The following is a 20,901-nucleotide window of genomic DNA, read 5'->3' as shown; positions in this document are numbered from 1 at the left end:
ATCGGGTTTTAGGTTTTCAAACTGAGCTGGCATTAGAGGTGATGAGGCTGCTCCCACTGTGAATGGTTCTCAGTAAAATTCATTGCTTTGTTGAAGTCAGGAGTTCTTTAAAACTCTAAATGCATTACGTTCAAACACAGTGAAGGTGCCTGACTATTTGCCATCACTTCTTCCTGTATTCTGGCAACACCTGACTGTGTCTGACAGATACTGGCAAGATGTATTGTGAACTGTTTGCGATGTAGCTCAGGAATGGTCATTGTGCTGTCTGACCAGGAATTAACTAAATTTGGGGATGCAAATTTACATTCAGCATCAATGAAAGACTTACATTTATATTGCAACTTTCACCACCTCTGGATGACTCAAAACATTTTAAGCTTATGATATATTTTTGAAGGCTTGTGCATTTTGTGATGTAGATAATGCAGCAAATTGTGCACAAAGTGATGTAATAATGACCAGATAATCTGTTTTTATTAAGTTATATTAATTGAGGGATAAATATTGACCAGAACACCAGGGAGCACTCTCTTGCAATACTGGGTCATGGGAACCACCATGTCCATTCAGGAGCACAGACAGTGTCTCAGCTTAATCTCCCACCGAAAGACAACACTCCCATCAGCACATCGTTTGCTCGGTACTGCAAAGGAGTCTCTGTCGAGGTTTTGCAGCTGAGTCTCCAAGCTGGACTTGAGTCACTTCCTTTTAACTCAGAGCAAGAGTGTTACCCAGATTTTAACGTGGTTAAAATGCAAATTATAAAAAATGTAGAATTGGAAATTTTAGAGCAAAGAGAATCTTTCACAGAATCAATTTGTTAAAATGTTAACATGTAAATAAAGCCAATTATCGACTTTTTTTTCTTTTCAACTCTGACTGGGCATATATATAATTGCTGTTTTCTCTCAGTCAACTAAATGTTTACAGTCCTAAATTATTCTTGTTTATTGGTACCTGCCAGAAGGTTTCAATAGTCTATAAATCAAACCTACATGGTCAATCCCCAGAGTAGAAATCAGCCTCGCTGAAATATTTTCGGCAATTAAAATAAATAGAGTCTGTTGTACAATAGCCTTGCAGACAGATGTGGTACAAAAGTGGCTTTGGAAATACAAAACTCAAACCTACCTGAACCCAATCAATCAAAACCTGACTAGTGAGAAGGAGAACTTGCTACCAGAAGGAATAGTTGAGGTAAAAAGTATAGATTAAATTACAGGGAAACTAGGTAAATGTATAAGATATAAATAAATAATCGCTGTGTAGATAGAATGAGATGTCAAGATGGGAGCATTGAAAGTTGGGCCAAATGGCTTCTTTTGTTGTAGATTGTATGGAATTCTATATACATATCATCGGCATCTCCTCGTAAATCTGTACCACAAGGGAAAGGAGATATCTATCACCCTGACCCAGATGATGATCAGGCACAGATTTTCTAATTGGTCAGCAAACTGAACATTCACTTTGGGAAAAATGTGGATGTTCAATATTGACAGAGTTACTGAGTCTACATATCACGTTGCAAAAATACTACATGTGTGCAGAAAAGACAGAAATAGTTTAACAAGTAAACACCAAGCTGGATGGTAATACTCTCTCTGCCACTGACTTGCACATTTCTTCCTTTTATTGTTTCCCAATGACCAGCTTAAAGGAAATGATAACAAGATTTCAAATTTTAAGGCTCTTATTGCGACAAATGAACTAAAAGCACCATTTATTAAACATTGCATAGCAAGCAACACAGGATATTTGACATTCCACTCTCTGTAAGATATTGGCTTCCACATGTGAGGTGGCTCAGTGGTTAACACTGCTGCCTCACAGCGTCAGGGACCCGAATTTGATTCCAGCCTCAGGCCACTGTCTGTGTGGAGTTTGCACACATTGTCTGCGTAGGTTTCCTCCGGTTGCTCCGGTTTCCTCCCACAGTCCAAAGATGTGCAGGTTTGGGTGGATTGGCCATGCTAAATGTGTGCAGGTTAGGTATGGGAAATGTGGGGTTACAGGGATTGGTTGGGTATGGGTGGGATGCTCTTTTGAGGGTCAGTGTAAATTTGATGGACTCAATGGCCTGCTTCCCACACTGTAGGGATTTTATGAAGATACCCCAGCTTGCAAAGGGTTCACCATTATGCCAAGTCACAACTTCAAAAGACTCTTCTCTCAGCTTTGAGAGAAGTCTTAGAGAATCATGAGGTGAGTTATTTCATCACACAATTCCAGGCCTCTGACCTGCAGTATTTATAAGATTGGTCCAGTTCAATTTCTGGTCAATGGTAACCCCGAAGATTTTAACAGTGAGAAATTTACAGATGGTAATGTCATTGAACATAAAGGGGGGAGATGTTCATGGATTGGGATTGGAGGTGAAAATGCTAGGAACACAGTAACATAGAAGCAGGAGTAGGCCATTCAGCCCCTCAAGCCGACTCTGCTATTCTTGATTATGGTTGAATCTTAGTGTCTGCACATTCCCAAAATCACTTGATGTCATTATCATCTGGACACCATCCTGCTCTAACCCCACTAATTAGAAAGAAAGTGTTACCTGATTGATGACTCTTGACTATAAATCAAATAGCCCTTCCCCATCTGGAATACATTCCTAACTGAAAAATATGAAATCTTTATGGAAGGCTGTAGTGATTGTTACGAGGTCAGCCAGGTGGACCCCATAGAATAATAGTTCCCTGACTGGGGCTGTTAATCTGGTCCAATCAGGGAGCCCTGGCTGACAGATATAAACAGGAGCATCAGGCATTCTGTTCACTCTGGGAGTTGGCTCTGAGGGAGCTGGGTCAGTGTGAAGGGCTCTCTCTGTGTAAATAAAGGGGACTTGGTTACCAGATACTAGTCTCTTTGGAGATTTCAAAGATGAAATCTTCCTCCTAATTTTGTTTCATGGCTTTGTTCATAGTTTTGTGTTCATTTGTTCTGTATTTGATTATGTGAGACTGTTTATGATTGAAAATCGCCATGTTTGATTGCTTTGTGCTGGGTGTGGACTCAGAGAAAAAGAAACCAAACTGCAGAAAGTTCTGGAAGCTGAAACTCAAAGCATAGAGCAGACATTTTAAAGCCTTGTCATAGAGTCATAGAATCATATGCACGGAAACAGACCCTTCGATCCAACCAGTCCATGCCGACCATAATCCCAAACTAAATTAGTCCCACCTGCCTACTCCTGGCTCATGTCTTTCTAAACTTTTCCTATTCATGCATCCATCCAAATGTCTTTTAAACGTTGGTGTACTCACATCCACCTTCCTCAGGAGGTTCATTCTACAGGCAAATCGCTCTCTGTGTAAAAGATTTGCCCCTCTTTTTTTTAAAATCTCACTCCTCTCACCTTAAAAATGTGGCCCTAGTCTTGAAATCCTAGGGAAACCTATTAACTCTATCTATACCTCTCATTATTTTATAAACTTGTATCAGGGTGTGTCTCAACTTCCTATGCTCCAGTGAAAAATGTCCTAGTCTATCCAGCCTTTCCTTATAAATCAAATCTTCCAAACAGTAGCATCTCTGCACAGCTCCAAGTTATAAAATATACAACAGAGGTACCACAGAGATTTATCTTCAATGTTTGCAAATGACCAGGCAATTGTGACAGATTGATAACTCAGTATAACCTGATTCAGGCTGATGTCTTAGACCCCAGCACAATGACAACAGTCAAGAGTGGGAGTAGGGCCATCAGTCCACTATCTCCATTTGAACTTCAAACTGACAGAGTCAATTTAAACATCATCATAGAATCCCTGCAGTGTGGAAGCAGACCATTCAGCCCACTGAGTCCACACTGATCCTCTGAAGAGCATCCCACCCTATCCCTGCATTTGCCATGGCCAGTTCACCTAACATGCACATTTGTGGACATTAGGAGGAAACCAGAGCAAACCCATGAGTTTACATACAGCAAACCCATGCAGACACGGGGAGAATGTGCAAACTCCACACAGACAATCACCCAAGGCTGGAATGGAACCGGGGTTCTTAGCGCTGTGAGGCAGCAGTCCCAACCACTAAGCCACCATGCCGTCCACTAAATCTGAGATAGAAGATGAAGGGTTACATAATGAGACCAGTTGTTGGACATGAGACACAGATAGCTCAAGATCGAAATGAATGGCAGAACAGGTTAGAAGGGCTGACTGGTCTATTTCTCTTCCATATGTTCCCCTAATATTATTGCAAAGCTTTAATCATTGGGTAGTCAAACATCTCACCAGAGTCCATCTTTGTGAGGGGTGCATCTTGTTTGTGGTTAAAGCAGTGGCTGCAACAAACATGTGGCTTACCTCATAGTCTGCAGGACCAGGAGTGCGAATATTCGGGTCTTTAAATCGCGGTTGATTAGAAATCATTAATGCCATCGTGGGTGCGGACTTGAGAATGGGTTTGTATGCGCCAGGTCCTGAGAAGTAATATTAAAACAATAGCATTTAATGAATAAAATCTGACCAGCAATGACATTTTCCCCATTGGGGTCATGTATCAGAATCATGAAGCTTCTGGGTTCAGGATATAAATGAATGTCAATTCAGATGATTTCCTAACAGTGCTGCTGAGACTGCTGACAATCATATTTCTTGCAATGCCATTTTAGAAAGTTGCAATCCAAGTTGTCTCAAAATAAATCTCCAAATTACTCTGTTTCTTTCAACAGTGTGAGAGCCCTGAACAATCAGGATTTCAGTTAAATTCAATGTTTACATTTAAAATATGAAGCAGCAAATAAATTGGAAAACATTATTCAGGGCCAAATGACCTAGTTGCTACCATAAGCTTGTTTTGTAATGAATGGTTCCCGTAAAGATTTGACGATGCCAGTGTTGGACTGGGGTGTACAAAATTAAAAATCACACAACACCAGGTTATAGTCCAACAGGTTTAATTGGAAGCACTAGCTTTTGGAGCGACGCTCCTTCATCAGGTGGTGGTGGAGTATAAGATCGTAAGATTTATTTTGCTATAAATTCTATGTCTTACGATGTTATACTCCACCACTGCCTGATGAAGGAGCAGTGCTCCAAAAGCTAGTGCTTCCAAATAAACCTGTTGGACTATAACCTGGTGTTGTGTGATTTTTAACTTGGTTCCTGCAAAACCATCTTTTGAAATAATGGAGTTTGGCCACTTGGCCCATTGTGCCTGCTCCTGCACTTCATCTGGATCTCACTGGATTTGTTCCTTTCTCGAGCAGTGAGTATACAGAAGATTGGGATTGATGGAATCACCAAGGAAATTGGGAATGAGAAAAGGATGGAAAATTGGAGTTGACATGAAAGGTAAACAATGATCTTCTTGCATGGCAGACTGGGAGTGGGCATGGAGGTGGTGGTGAAGTAGCAATCTGTTCTTTTCTAAGGTTCCTGTCTCCTCGCGTTTATCTTGCTTCCGCTCAATAAATCCACACCATTCCTCTCAGCTTCTCCCTGTGAAAGTGAGTTCAATACTTGATGGCATGGTGGGTGGAGAAGCTTCTCCTGAATTCTCCATGATATTTATAAATGACCCATCGCAGGTGTGCGGTCTCTGGCTTGGGAGATTCCTTGATGACGTGTTATAATTCTCTGTCGTGTCAAACAGCGCTCCAAAAGCTTGTGATTTCAAATAAACCTGTTGAACTATGATCTGGTGGTGTATGACTTCCACCTTTCATATTTGTAATGGCTTCCATCAGCTCACACCTCAATCTTCCCTTTTCCAGGACAAAGTAGGTCCTATTGAACCTCTAATATAGGACTGCATTCAGAAATGAAGCTGTGCCTGGATCATTCAGTGTGTGGCAATTTAAAACCTTAAGGCCTTAAGAAATAGGAACAGGAGTAGGCCATTCAGACCCTCGAGCCTGCTCCACCATTCAATAGGATCATGGCTGAAATGACATTCCTCACTTCTACTTTCCCTGCCTTTTCCCAGTAGCTATTGTTTCCCCAACTGACCAAGAATCTCTCTCTCTCTCAGCCTTAAATGTACACAAGGACTCTATCCCCCCAGCTCTCTGTGGCAAGGGGTTCAAAGACTCACAACCCTGGAAAGAATGAAGAAGAAACTAACAAGGATGTTGCCAGGTCTCAATGGTCTGAGTTATAGGGAGAGGTTGGAGTTTTTAGAGCATAGGAGACTGAGGGGGGACCTTATAGAAGTGAATAAGATCATAAGAGGCCTGGATAGGGTGAATACAGTCAGTCTTTTTCCCAAGGTTGGGGAATCGAGGACTAGAGGACATCTGTTTAAGGTTAGAGGGGAAAGAATAAAAGGGAATCTGAGGAGCAACTTTTTTACCCAAAGGGTGGCATGAGCTGCCAGTGGAAGTGGTTGATGCGGGTACATTAACAACATTTAAAAAGCATTTGGACAAATACATGGATAGGAAAGGGTTAGAAGGACGCGGGCCTAGTGCAGGGAAATGGGGTTAGCACGGATGGATATTTTGGTCAGCGTGGACCAGTTTAGGGCAAAGGACATGTCTCTATCTCAGTGACTCTGAGAGAAGAAATTCCTCCTCATCTCAGTCTTAAATTGGTGCCCCTTCATTCTGAGACTGTGCCCTCTGGCCCTAGACTCTCCCGTGAGGGGAAACAATCCTCCCAGCATTGACCCTGTCAAGCCCCTTAAGAATCCGATATGTTTCAATGAGATCACCCCTCACTCTTCTCAACTCCAATGAGTAGAGCCCCAACCTGTTTAGCTTTTTCTCACAAGACAATCGCTCCATACTGAGGATTTGTTGCACAACATTCACTCAGCTCCCTGGAGTTGCTCACACGCACAGCAGTCTGCATTTAGATTATTACCAAGTCTATTATTAGGAGGCCCCAGCCCACCCTGATGCCACTTTTCCCAAGGCAAGTTCCTCTTTGTGTAGGAGATCATTCGCATCAGGGCTCTGCTTCCATTTCTATAGGGACTCCCTGCATTGCACATGACTCCAAGCCAAAGAAACAGACATGGGAAAAGAACTGGCTGATCCACGAGGTTTTCTTTTGTTATTACCCTGGGAATGCTGCTAAAATCTGCAGATTCTCAACGACAACAAGAAAAACAATTGTTTTTTTCAGTCAGAATTTGAGGAAGGAGTAAAGGAAAGAAAGTGTAAGAGATTTCAGAGTGAGGGTAAGTTTTGGGTGAAAAAAATGAATATTTTAGTCTTAAATAGTACAAAGGAAAAGGCACAGATGAACCTCAAACAGGGGACACAGAATAGCAGCAATGATATTAAAACTTCTTCCCTGAACTTATGATGTTGAGGTGCCAGTGGTGCACTGGGGTGTACAAAGTCAGAAGTCACACAACACTAGGTTATTGTCCAACAGGTTTATTTGAAATCACAAGCTTTCTGAGCGCTGCTTTCAAATAAACTTGTTGGACAATAGCTTGGTGTCGTGTGACTTCTGACTTACCCAGCACTTAGTGGAAAGCCAGTACATGTCACATTGTCACTGTAAGTAACTTGAACAATACCATTGTGGTAAAAAAGGCAAATGTAGTGCGATTTGGCTCATTGTGTGTCCTTCTAACAACCTGCTAACAATTTGCACTTAGATAGTGGGGCTTGCACTATTTACCAATGCCATACAAGGTGTGCAGAGAGACACAAACACAGGTTGGAAGTGTAAAGAGCTGCTGACAACAGCGATGGTGCAGCTGGCATAGTCAGTGCAGACTCACACGCCTGAGTGTCAGGTCACTGGAATCAACAATTCGGAGCATCATTAGAGCAAGATGGAATAGATTGCTCTCACTGTTCCTCTCTCCTGGTGCTGTAACCTCCTCTGCCGGTCACTGTTCCTCTCTCCTGGTGCTGTAACCTCCTCTGCCGGTCACTGTTCCACTCTCTTGGTGTTATAATCTCCTCTGCTGGTCACTGTTTCCCTCTGTTGGTGCTGTATCCTCCTCTACTGGTCACTGTTCCCTCTCCTGGTGATGTAACCTCCTCTGCCGGTCACTGTTCCTCTCTCCTGGTGCTGTAACCTCCTCTGCCGGTCACTGTTCCACTCTCTTGGTGTTATAATCTCCTCTGCTGGTCACTGTTTCCCTCTGTTGGTGCTGTATCCTCCTCTACTGGTCACTGTTCCCTCTCCTGGTGATGTAACCTCCTCTGCTGGTCATTGTTCCTCTCTCCTGGTGCTATGGTGTTGAGGATATCACTGAGTGGTGATTTGTTCTGGGAACAGTATGTGGTAAGATGGGGCTGGAATTGGACATGGTGGAGGTCACAAAGTGGGGACGTGATAATGGCATCTTAGTTAGATACGGTGGGAAAAAGCATTACACCTTAAGGTAGAAATCCCTCCAAGAACTTTGACACAATCCCATCTTAACCAAACAAAAAACATAAAGTAAGAATTGTAAATGTCACCCATTTCAGAGGCTTAGTTAAGAGTCAACCCCAAAGCTGTGGGTTAAATTTCCTAGCTACTATTATTTCTGAGAAAGTGTCATTGAACCCAAAACATTAACTCTGATTTCTCTTCCCGGATGCTGCCAGATCTGCTGAGTTTTCCAGCAATTCCAGTTTTTGTTTCTAACATTGCTGGAGGTCTAGGGTCACCTGTAGGCCAGACCGGGTAAGGATGGCAGATTTCCTTCCCTAAAGGGAATGAGTAAAGCAGATGGGTTTTAAAGCAATAAATAAAGATGACCATTCCCAAGAATACATTTCAATTCCAGATTTACTGATTGATTTTTAACCTAATTTCACCAGCTGTTGTGGGATTTGAACCTACAGCCTCTAGATTACCAGCTCAATGGCATTCACAGTCTGTTACCATCACCCCTTCACATCCAGCCTGATTGGCCTTCAGAAAACCTGATTATGCTTGCAGCATTTGTACCTTATTTGTGTCATGTCACAGAAGCTGAGCACCGAGAGGTAGCAGTTCCACACAACGCTGCATTGTGTTAGCTAAAGCATTTCGCTACAGAAGTCAATCAAGTCTGCCTGGCAGGTAGACTCTCAAGTGCTTTAACTACAGGGATTTTAAAAATGCAGCCTTTATTCAGTTGACAGATTGGTGGTTCACAATCCACCTTGATTTCTCTCGCTTCTCCTCGACAAACTCCTTCGAGACTTCTTGCCCAACGCCTTCAATCACTCTATCATGGGGAAATGAAGTGGAGCTGATTCCTGGACCTCCAAGTTGTTGAAGGTGTGCACACTGGGTCACAACTCCAGCAACTGCCAAATTCTACTTCAGGTATGTTGCAGGGGGGGGGGGATGGCATCATGTATCGAGGGAGGCGAATAAATCAGTTCCCAGTGTTCACTGAACAGAAACCTCGGATGTTCAGCACATCACACCTCCTCCGGTGCAGCCGAGTCAGCCCTGAGCAAACACTGCGGTGCTTATAAATAAAACCAGGGAACATTAAACAGTGAGACCTTCCAAATTCCAGCTGCTTGTGTCCTCTATCACAGCATCACCTCCATCCTCAACTTCCTTTGTCTTAAAGTTCTTCCGTAGCCTCACCCCTCCCTATCTCTGTATCTTCTCCACAACCCTCCAAGATATATCTGCTACTCTAATTCATAGAATCCCTACAGTGTGGAAACAGGCCCTTCGGCCCAAAAGGTCCACACCAATCCACCAAAGAGTAACCCACCCAGACTCATTCCCATACATTTCCCCTGACTCATGCACCTAACCTACACATCCCTGAACACTGTGGATAATTTAGCATGGCCAATTCACCTGACCTGCACATCTTTGGACTGTGGGAGGAAACCAGAGCACCCGGAGGAAACCCACTCAGACACGGGGAGAACGTACAAGCTCCACACAGACAGTCACCTGAGGCTGGAATCAAACCTGGGTTCCTGGTGCTGTGAGGCAGCAGTGCTAACCACTGAGCCAGCGTGCTGCCCAACTCAGGCCGCTCAGCATCCCCAGTGCCTTCAGCTCTGCAACTCCCTCCTTCCAGCTGTCTGCCTCATTTTCCTGCTTTAACATGCTCCTTCAAAACTCACCTCATCCACCAAGCTTTTGTTTCTATCTCCTTATTTTGTTTAAAAATGCCTCTAGGAAGCACTTATGACAGTGCGGTGGAATGTAAATGGATGTTGTTGGTGGTGTTGCTGTAAAATTGAGCTGGGCTGCTGGGTGAGGGCCAAAAGTTACAGCCCAGGGACCCGACAAGTGGGGCAGACACTCCACATTCATCCCCCGACACCCCTCTCTGAAATATCACTGGACCATTCCAAAAGCTGAGCTTCAGTAAGGAGTGAGAAACTTGACACGCCATTTCTTTTACATGGAGTGACCTCTGCTGGTAAAAGTGAGTCACTCGGGCAAAACTGCCATTGCTGGCAAAATGGGACATTATACTGTTCGGTAAAACAGCAAATCGATTACTGTACATCCAGTTTTCTCTGCCAGCTCAGAAATGATCACTTGTTTATTAAAGGCACTAGGACTTTCTACCTTTGCTGAGGTGATAGAACATAGAACAGAACAGCACAGGAACAGGCCATTCAGCCTGCAGTATTGTGCTGAACATGACGTCAAATAAAACTAAGCCCTTCTGCCTGCCCTTGGTCCACATCCCTCCATGTGCTTATCTAAAAGTCTCTTATTGTATCTGCCTCCAACACCACCACCTCTGGCAGCTCCTGTGTGATCTTGGAATCGAGTCCCAGCTCCTCAGGCTGTTCTATTGTTGCGTTCCTGCATTCACTTCCCTGTCTTGTCTCTGTAGTCTGATTCCAGGCCAGCTCAGTGGATGCTCTGGGTAAGTGAGTACTCAGAGCACGTCGGCCTGTGTCTCACGCCGCTGACCACCCACAACAGTGTCACCGCAAAACCCAGGGGCGGCCCGGGAACTCCACTGGCAATCCGAATCCAACAGCCTGGCATCGGAAACGGGAGAACGACCGGGGAACTGAGCACTGGGCTTCATGCAGACTGTCACACGGGGGTGGGGGTGGGGCTGGCCCTAGCTGTGGGAGAGACCCCATCCCGGACTCCCGGGAGGCGGTGGGGCAGGGGGACAACCCCTCGGAGAGGGGAGGGAGGTTTTGGTGTCGGAAGATGGGAAGGGCTTTGCCAGCCTGTCCTCTGAGTAACAGGAAGGTTATTCAGCCCCTGGCCAAAGCAGCAGACGCACATTATACTTTCGAGTCCAACACTGTTTAGAAAGGGCTCAGAGCTTTAACGCTGTCCTGGGATCTGGGAGTGCCGTTTATCCAAACCCTGGCTGACTCTCGCCATCTCCCCCTCCTCACCCCCTTTGCTCTGGGGTCCCACTATGTTCCTGGTGAATGCATTAACATCAATGGCCACCACTCCTCCCAGCAACAACTATCCAACCAGCCTCTAATATTTGTTTTAATTTGCTGATGGGGGTGTGGGCATCACTGGGAGGGCCATCATTTGATGCCCATCCCTCACTGCCCTTGAACTGAGTGATGTACTCGGCAATTGCGGAGGGCAGTTAAGAGTCAACCACGTTGCTGCTGTAGGCCAGACCAGGGAAGGATGGCAGATTTCCTTCCCAAAACGGAATTGGTGAAGCAGCTGGGTTTTTAAGAATAAATGGCCATGTTTATATGGTTGCTATTCATCCCGATTTAATTCAAAGTTTTTTTTTCCTATTAAATTCAAAGTTTATCAGCTGTCACAGGATTCAAACCTATATCCCCAAGAACATTGATCTCGATTTCTGGGTTACTAGTCTGAGGACCCAATGGTGCAAGGTTACCATCTCTTACAACTGAATGTCACAATCTCTTTTAAATGTACACAGGAAAACAGGAACAGGAGTAGGCCATTCAGCCCCTCCAGCCTGTTCTGCCATTCACTGAGATCACGGCTGATCACGGCCTAACTCCATATCCTTTAATACCTTTGCTGAACAAAAAGTTATCTCTCTCAGATTTAAAATTAATGACTGATCCAACATCCACTGTCATTTTTGGAAGTTCCAAACCTCTCCCACCCTTTGTGTGTCAAAGTACTTCCTAACATCACTGCTGAACGCTCTGGCCCTAACTCTCAGATTGTGCCCAGATACCGACTCTCACTCTGGTCTGAAGCAGCTGGGTGGTTTGGCGTGAACCCCCCCCCAAGGGGGTTTGGACTGGGGTTGGTCACACTGTAACATGTGTGTCCTGAGGTGAACACAGGCAGGAGAGAAATCTCCTGTGGAGCAGGAGAGGAAACACTCCGACAGAGCCTCCATTACAGAGGACCCCAATCATGGGGGCAGCCCAAAGGTGACCATTTAGGTGCCTGAGGGCCATTTGATTCCAACCAGCCTTCCCCACGGGACTGACAAGGACCATCCAGTCGGTCTCTGACCAGTGGGAAATAGCTTGCCAGCTACCCTCAGTCCAGCCTGCACATTCCCAGAGGAGGGAATCTTTCCCTGTCTCTCTTCACCCCATTCCCCTGCAGTTCCCTATCTCCACATCCCAGCAACAACATTCATTTGATACAACTTACATGGTGTAAATTAATAATACCATTCTTTTATTTAGCACCGTTACCATGGTGAAACTTTCCAACGTACTTCACAGAAGTATTCTCAATTAACATTTGATACTGAGTCACATCAGGACATATTCGGAGAGGAGACCATTCAGCCCCTCAAACCTGGTCTGTCATTCAGTATGATCATGGGTGATCTCATCTCAACTTCAACTTCCCTTTCCTGCCCACTCTCCATAACCCTTTAAGCTGTTACTAATTACAAATCCATTTATCTCCTGCTTAAATGTCCCAGCATCCACTGCACTCTGGGGTAGTGCATTCCACAGCTTCACAAGTAACTCCTCTGCATCTCTGTTTTAAATCAGCCACCCCCTTTCATCCTAATGACATGACCCCTCGTTTCAGATTGCCCCACAAGGGGAAACATCCGCGGTAGAGGTAGGTTTTAAAGAAGAGACAATTGGAAAGATTTCAGGAGAGAACTTCAGAGTTTCAGGCAGACGGAGAAAAGAGAGAAATAGCTGGATATCAATCACAGAGCCACAAGGAGCGTCCTTCCTTTCAATGATTTCAGAACCATTTAGGGTCCCATCTGCTGGCTTGGACCACCATTGGCATCCAACTGGTACTCTGAGTCCAAGGTCAAAAAAATACCTACATCAAAGAATCTGGTGCTGAAAAAGCACAGCCAGTCAGGCAGCATCCAAGAAACAGGAGAGTCGATGTTTCATACATAAGCTCTTCATCAGGAAGGGCTTATGTCTGAAACATTGACTCTCCTGATCCTTGGATGCTGCACACTCTCAACTCTGACTCTCCAGCATCTGCAGTTCTCACTTTCTCCCCGAAAAATACTCAGCACAGGAATGCTGAGCAGATCAAAACTTTTCATGGATTATCTATTCTTGAGACTACAATCTCCACACACTGACTGCCAGTTAATGCGCAGCTTAGGACTACATTACACTGGCAGCTTTATGCTATAATGTAGGAGCATACACCAATTTTCTTTGGCTTTCCTGTGCCAAGTTAAAGACCAGTACCAGAGTGAAACTGCAATGGGCAACCTCTACCGAAAGGGATGGTGCCCACACCCACTATCCTGCCCTGTTTGCTGTCTCAGGCTCTATCAGGATTCTCTGTAACCTTGCTGTGGGGCCACCTGACCCCTAGATGACCCCACAATGTAATATCTTCTCTATCTGGCTGCACAGACCTTCTTCAGCATGACGCTCCAACTCAAAGGCCGCCATAACCTTCAGCCATTATTCCCATACTCTCCAACCAAACTCCCACAGGCCTGAGCTCTTTCTAAACTCTCCTATCTGCATCCTAATTCACGCCATGTCCCTATCTCCTCTGCACCCACTGAGCTACGTTGAATCAGAGTCCCGACAGTTCAGAAAGAGGCTGTTCAGCCCATCGAATCTGCACTGACCCTGTGTAGGGTATCTCACCCTGACCCAGTCCCCCACCCTGTCCCCAAAACCCCATATTTACTCTGGCTAATCCACCGAGCCTGCACATCCCTGAATACTACAGATAATTTACCATGGCCAATCCAACGAACCTGCACACCTTTGGAAGGAAACCGGAGCACCCGGAGGAAACCCATGCAGACACAGGGCGAAGGCGCAAACTCAACTCAGACAGTCGCCCAAGGCTGGCTTCGAACCTGGACTCCTTGTGCTACGAGGCAGCAGTGCTAACCACTGAGTCACTACGCTACCCTCCGGAACCATCAGCACCTCAACTGTGAAATTTAAGTCCTCATGTTCTTCCACCATGTCAAATACCACCATGTCATCCTTATATATTCAACTGCTCAAACCCCAAGTTCCCCCACTACCTCCCTCTCTTACCATCCATCTTTAAAGCATTCCCTAAATCCCACTTCTTTGGCTAAACATTTGATCGCACATCCTAATGTCCCTGTGCGAGCCAATGTTGGATTTTATTTGAACATTATTCCAGTGAAGTACCTCAGGATGTTTACAATGTCATTGGTCCTACATAAAGACATTTTCATTGTGAAGAACAATCTCTGTATTTGCTCCAATTAAACTTTACAAACACCCTGAAACAATATTCTGTTTGACTGACTAAGATCCAGTCAAAACTAAACACAATCCCCACGGCTCTACATTGCAGTAGAGTGTGAGTCAGTTAATTAAATGCTGCACTAAATTATATCTGCTCAGTTCAGGCAGTGAGTTTCACATTTCCACTTTGAATCCATACGAGGTTCACATCAACCAAGACTCAAACAAATCTTCTGCCTCACAGCAACAAAACAAATTGAAAAGTCAAGTTATCCATTCCTGGAAGAATGAAAACATTACCAATTTCCCTGCACTGGTTTGCAACAAAAAGAATAATTGCAGAAGGTGAGCTCAGAATATCCTCGAGGTTTTGTCAAAGTGTCGTCATGGACACAGTGCAGCCATGTTTTCTATGGCAGCCATTATCTCACAAAGGAGGCCAGGCACCATGGCAACACATGCTGACAAAACGTGGCCTGCTTTTAGCTTGGCAGTGCTTCCTTTAACTCAGGACAAAAAGAATTAAAAGTAAATCAGTCAAACTCAGAGCATGATCCCAACCCGAATCAATACTTACTTTTCATTTATTCTTTCATGAGATGTGGATATCACTGGCAGAACCAGAATTTATTGCCCATTGATAATTCCCATAGAGAAAGTTAAAAATCACACGACACCAGGTTATAGTTCAACAGGTTTAATTGGAAGCACTAACTTTCGGAGCGCTGCTCCTTCATCACGTGGTTGAAGCAACCTCGTGATGAAGGAGCGGTGCTCCGAAAGCTAGTGCTTCCAAATAAACCTGTTGGACTATAACCTGGTGTTGTGTGATTTTTAACTTTGTACACCCCAGTCCAACACCGGCATCTCCAAATCATGACTCCCAGAGAGAAAGTGTTGGTGAGCTGTCTTCTTGAAGCACTACAGTCTGTGTTCTGTAGGTACATACAGGATGCTGTTAGGGAGGGAGTCCCAGGAGTTTGTCCCATCCACAGTGAAAGAATGATGATATATTTCCAATGGTGTGCGCTTGGAAGGGAAGATAAAGATGGTGGTGTGCCCATGGTTCTGCTTGCCTTCTCCTTTTACATGGTACAGGTTGTGTATTTGGAAGATGCTGTGAAAGGAGACCTAGTAAGTTCAAGTAGCACACCTTATAGATATGGCTACCACTTCACACCACTGGTGAGGAGAGTGAAGGTTCAACTTTATGTAGGGAGCGTCAGTCAAGCAGACTGTGCTAGATGGTTTTGAACTTCTTGGGTTTTCGCAAGGGGAGAATACCCCTATCACATTCCTGACTTGTGTGCTTAGGCTTTGGAGATTTACTTGCTGCAGGACCCCCAGCATCTGACCTGCTCTTGTATCCTCAGTATTTATATGGTTACACACATACACAGCCACTCCGAGAGTCCAAGTGCAGTGATCTCATGTCATTCACAGCATTGGCTTCCTGTTCCAGATGAGGTCCATGCAGAAGAGAAAAATATAGAAGGAATGCTGGTGCTGGGAGGTTCACTGATGGTTTCTGGCCCCTGTCCAAACATGGATAAAGGAGCTGAACTGCAGAGTGAGCATCAAAACAGCATTTGACATAGTGTGCTATCGAGGAGCCCTAACAAAACTGGAGCAAATGGGAATCAGGGAGAAACTCTCTGCTTGTTGGACTCAATGCTGGCACAAATGAGTGTTAGAGGTCAGTATCTCGGTTCCAGGACATCTCTGCAGGTGTTCCTCAGGTCAGTCTCCTAGACCCAACCATCTTCAGCTACTGCATCAATAACTTTCCCTCCATCATAAGGTCAGTACTGAGATATTTACTAATTATTGCACGATGTTCAGCACTATTCCTGATACAATCAGGCCATTGTCATATGCAGCAAGACCTGGACATCAACCAGGCTTGGATTATTAGGTGGCAGATTACATTTGTGTTCCACATGTGCCAGCAATGACCATCTCCAATAACAGAGAATCTAACCATTGTCATTTAATGTTCAATACCATCATTGAAAACCCAAAAATCAACATCCTGATCATTACCACTGAACAGAAACTGAACTGGACTAGCCATATAAATACTGTGGCAGCAAGAGCAGGTCAGAAGCTAGGAAATCCTGCAGCAAGTCACTCACCTCCGGACTCACCAAAGCTGTTCAGGAGGCACGAGTAGGACAAAACATACAAGTGGCAATATGGAATGTTTGTGATAAATTCGGATAAATAATCACCTGTACTTAATCTGCATATAAACTTGTGGGCAGCAGGGTGGCTCAGTGGTTAGCACTGTTACTTCACAGCGCCAGGCAGCCGGTTTTGATTCCAGCCTCGGGCGACTGTCTGTGTGGAGTTTGCACATTCTCCCCGTGTCTGCGTGGGTTTCCTCCGGGTGCTCTGGTTTCCTCCCAAAAAACAAAGATGTGCAGGTCAGGTGAATTGGCTGTGCTAAATTGCCCGAAGTGTTAGGTACATTTGTCCGGGCTAAATGTAGGGGAATCGGTCTGGGTGAGTTACTCTTCGGAGGGTCAGTGTGGACGTGTTGGGCCGAAGGGCCTGTTTCCATACTGTAGGGAATCTAATCCAATAATCTAAGCTGCAAAGATCAGAATAGTTGTAGCAATCTGGATAAGGAATCCACAGGATGATTTGGGGATTTATTTCAGAGCAGCACATTTTTGGACCAGTGAGCCGATGTATGGTGTGATGTGACAGGATTAATTAATCACTTCAGAGTAAAGGCACCCTTACATAATATGGCCACAGCATCATGGAATTTTTCTTCCAGTTTAAGAGGGAGAAGGTTGGGTCTAAGTGTTTTAAACCTGTATAAGATCAACTGTGTAGGTATAAAGGCTCACCAACTGAAATAAGGTGGGAATTTAGGCTAGGGAATAGATCAATAAAGACACAATGGCAGAAATTTAACAGGATATTTCATAAAATTCAAAATGAGTATATTCCTACTATACAAAGAAGTTCTATGGGGAGGAATCATGGAGTCATAGAGTCATAGAGATGTACAGCATGGAAACAGACCCTTCAGTCCAACCCGTCCATGCCGACCAGATATCCCAACCCAATCTAGTCCCATCTGCCAGCACCTGGCCCATATCCCTCCAAACCCTTCCTATTCATATACCCATCCAAATGCCTCTTAAATGTTGCAATTGTACCAGCCTCCACCACTTCCTCTGGCAGCTCATTCCATACATGTACCACTCTCTGCTTGAAAAAGTTGCCCCTTAGGTTTCTTTTATATCTTTCCCCTCTCACCCTAAACCTATGCCTTCTAGTTCTGGACTCCCCCACCCCAGGGAAAAGACTTTGTCTATTTATCCTATTCATGCCCCTCATAATTTTGTAAACCTCTATAAGGTCACCCCTCAGTCTCCGACGTTCCAGGGAAAACAGCCCCAGCCTGTTCAGCCTCTCCCTGTAGCTCAGATCCTCCAACCCTGGCAAAATCCTTGTAAGTCTTTTCTGAACCGTTTCAAGTTTCACAACATCTTTCTGATAGGAAGGAGATCAGAATTGCATGCAATGTTCCAACAGTGGCCTAACCAATGTCCTGTACAGCTGCAACATGACCTCCCAACTCCTCTAGTCAATTATCTGACCAATAAAGGAAAGCATATCAAATGCCTTCTTCACTATCCTATCTACCTGCGACTCCACTTTCAAGGAGCTATGAACCTGCACTCCAAGGTCTCTTTGTTCAGCAACACTCCCTCAGACCTTACCATTAAGTGTATAAGTCCTGCTAAGATTTGTTTTCCCAAAATGCAGCACCTCGCATTTATCTGAATTAAACTCCATTTGCCACTTCTCAGCCCATTGGCCCATCTGGTCCAGATCCTGTTGTAATCTGAGGTAACCCTCTTCGCTATCCACTACACCTCAAATTTTGGTGTCATCTGCAAACTTACTAACAGTACCTCTTATGCTCGCATCCAAATCATTTATGTAAATGACAAAAAGTAGAGGGCCCAACACTGATCCTTGTGGCACTCCACTATACAAAGTTAAGGAAGACATCAGAATTAAAGAAATGCATCTGACTACTGTACATATAATGAGTGACTCAGTGATTAGACCTGGGTTTGATTCCACCCTTGGGTGATTGTCTGTGTGGCGTTTGTACATTCTCCCTGTGTCTGCATGGGTTTCCTCCAGGTGCTCTGGTTTCCTCCCACTGTCCAAAGATATACAGTTTAGGTGGATTAGCCATGCTAAATTGTTCATCGTGTCAAGGGATGTGCAGACTAAGTGGATTAGCCATGGGAAATAGAGTCCCAGTCATAGAGTCATGGAGATGTATAGCACAGAAACAGACCCTTCAGTCCAACTTGTCCATGCTGACCAGGTGTTCTAAACTAATCTAATTCCATTTGCCAGCACTTAGCCCATATGCCTCTAAACACTTTCTATTCATATACCCATCCAAATGCCTTTTAAATGTTGCAATTGTACCAGCCTCCACCACTTCCCCTGGCAGCTCATTCCATACACACACCACCCACTGCATGAAAATGTTGCCCCTTAAGTCCCTTTTAAATCTTTCCCCTCTCACCCTAAACCTATGCCCTCTAGTTCTGGACTCCTCCAACCGAGGGAAAAGACCTTATCTATTTACCCTACCCATGCCTCCCATGATTTTATAAACCTCTGTTAAGTGAGTGGAATTCTAGGAACTGGGCGGGATGCTTTTTGGAGGGTTGATGTGAACTTGACGGGTCGAATGGCCTGCTTCCACACAGTAGAGATTCTACGATGATGACTCTGCAAAGGTAAGAGGCAGGTCAAATGATGAATTAGGATATAGAGAACAGCAAAGAATGAGTGAAGTTTGAAACAAAAGAGGAAGAAAATTAGAGCTTGAGAGGAATCAAGTTGCAAATGTGAGATTGGATAGCAAGAATTTTTACAGTTGTTTTTAAAAGTCTAATTGAGTGAGTGTTGGTGCTCTAGAAAGTAAGAATGGGAATTAATTATCGTTAATAAGGAAATGACAGATGAAATGAACAAATATTTTGCTTCTGTGTTCAATTAAAGGATACAAAAACATTCCAATGATAACTGTAAATCAGGAAGGGAGGAACCTGGTGAAATGATGATCACTGGGCAAGTGATAATGAGCAAACCCAAGAGAGTTATGGACTTACTAGTCCCCAGGTTAAACGGGGTTCATCCTTGAGTCTTCGAAGAGCTGGCTAATGAGCTAGTAGAGACATTAGTATTCATTTTTATTAAATTCAAGAAAGGTTCCATCAGACTGGATCATTTATTTAACGAGAAATTGAACATACACCAAGTAAGGATATTATGTTTCAATTACACAGTGCATTGGTGAGAACACATCATAAATACTGTGTACAGTCTCAGTTGCCTTATTTTAGAAAATAGGTAAAGTTATGGAAGCATTTAGAGGGGTTTACTGGATTCATACCTAGTGGGTTGTTTTATGAGGAAAGGTTGGACAGACTGGGATTCTTTCCACTGGAGTTCAGAAGAAATAGGAGTTACTTGATTACAGTCAATAAAGGTTTTGACAAGATGGGTGTGGAGAGGATGTTTTGTCTGGTGAATCAGTCCAGAACTAGGGGACAGTGTTTAAAAATTAGGGGTCGCACCTTTAGGACAGAAATTAGGAGAATTATTTTCTCTTTAGAAGACAGTGGAACTTGGAACACTTTGCCACAGAAAGAAATTTTCAAGTCAGAGATACATATATTTTTGCTAGTCGGGGGAATCAAGGGATATTGGGGGAGATGGAAATGTAGAATTTGAAACTTTAAAAGATCGACCGTCTTACTGAATGACAGAGCAGGTTCAAAGAGCCAAGTCTTTCTCTTATTTTGCATATCTACATGTATTGTAATATAGACTATGATTTCGACATATGGTGTAATTTAAGCAAGTGTACGTTTGTGTTCTTAGATTATGGTTTAGTGAAAGACAAGGGTTTTTCTGTGTGTCTCAAATTAACAATTTCTGTAGCCATGGTGATTTATTTTAAAACAGTTTTCGAGGCCTAGTTTTACAGTTAATATGTTTTTGTTCACAATTATGGTTTGAAGATATTTATTGCCTGTCCTAAATTTTACTTGCCTCTTGCTAGCCCAGGTATGAATGTTTTCCAGACTTTGCTACAGATTGCTTTATTGTCTCAGCAATTGCAATTTGCCAAACACTCCAGTTACCACCGAATATCCCACATCTGATCTCATGAGGGAGTGAAGACTGTTGATAAAACAGCTGAAGATAGTTGGGCCGAGGATGCTCCTGCAGCACTTTCCTAGGATTGAGACAATTAATGTCCTAAAACCATAACCACTTCCTTGACGTGCTGGAGAATTGGCTCAAGATGTGAAACAGGTTTCAGCTTCAACGCACCGTTTCCAGAAACAGTC

The 20,901-nt window shown here is 44.1% G+C and overlaps 1 protein-coding gene across 2 annotated transcripts in view; it reads right to left on the bottom strand.

Annotated features, from left to right (window-relative positions):
• stpg2 (sperm-tail PG-rich repeat containing 2) overlaps positions 1-20,901 on the bottom strand; it is a 377,020-nt gene that overhangs the window by 90,027 nt on the left and 266,092 nt on the right. For both annotated transcript variants that reach the window (XM_087979916.1, XM_043674437.2), the window contains one exon: positions 4,314-4,429. In XM_087979916.1, coding sequence (XP_087836042.1) covers positions 4,314-4,429 — 116 coding nt within the window. The remainder of the gene's footprint in view (positions 1-4,313; positions 4,430-20,901) is intronic.

This window comes from Chiloscyllium plagiosum, unplaced genomic scaffold (assembly GCF_037043375.1).
Source record: "Chiloscyllium plagiosum isolate Xiang-an unplaced genomic scaffold, Cpla_swu_hap1 HiC_scaffold_36, whole genome shotgun sequence".
Taxonomy (NCBI): Eukaryota; Metazoa; Chordata; class Chondrichthyes; order Orectolobiformes; family Hemiscylliidae; genus Chiloscyllium; species Chiloscyllium plagiosum.
Note: the sequence above shows the minus strand (reverse complement) of the source record. Positions and strands in the feature narration are given on the sequence as shown.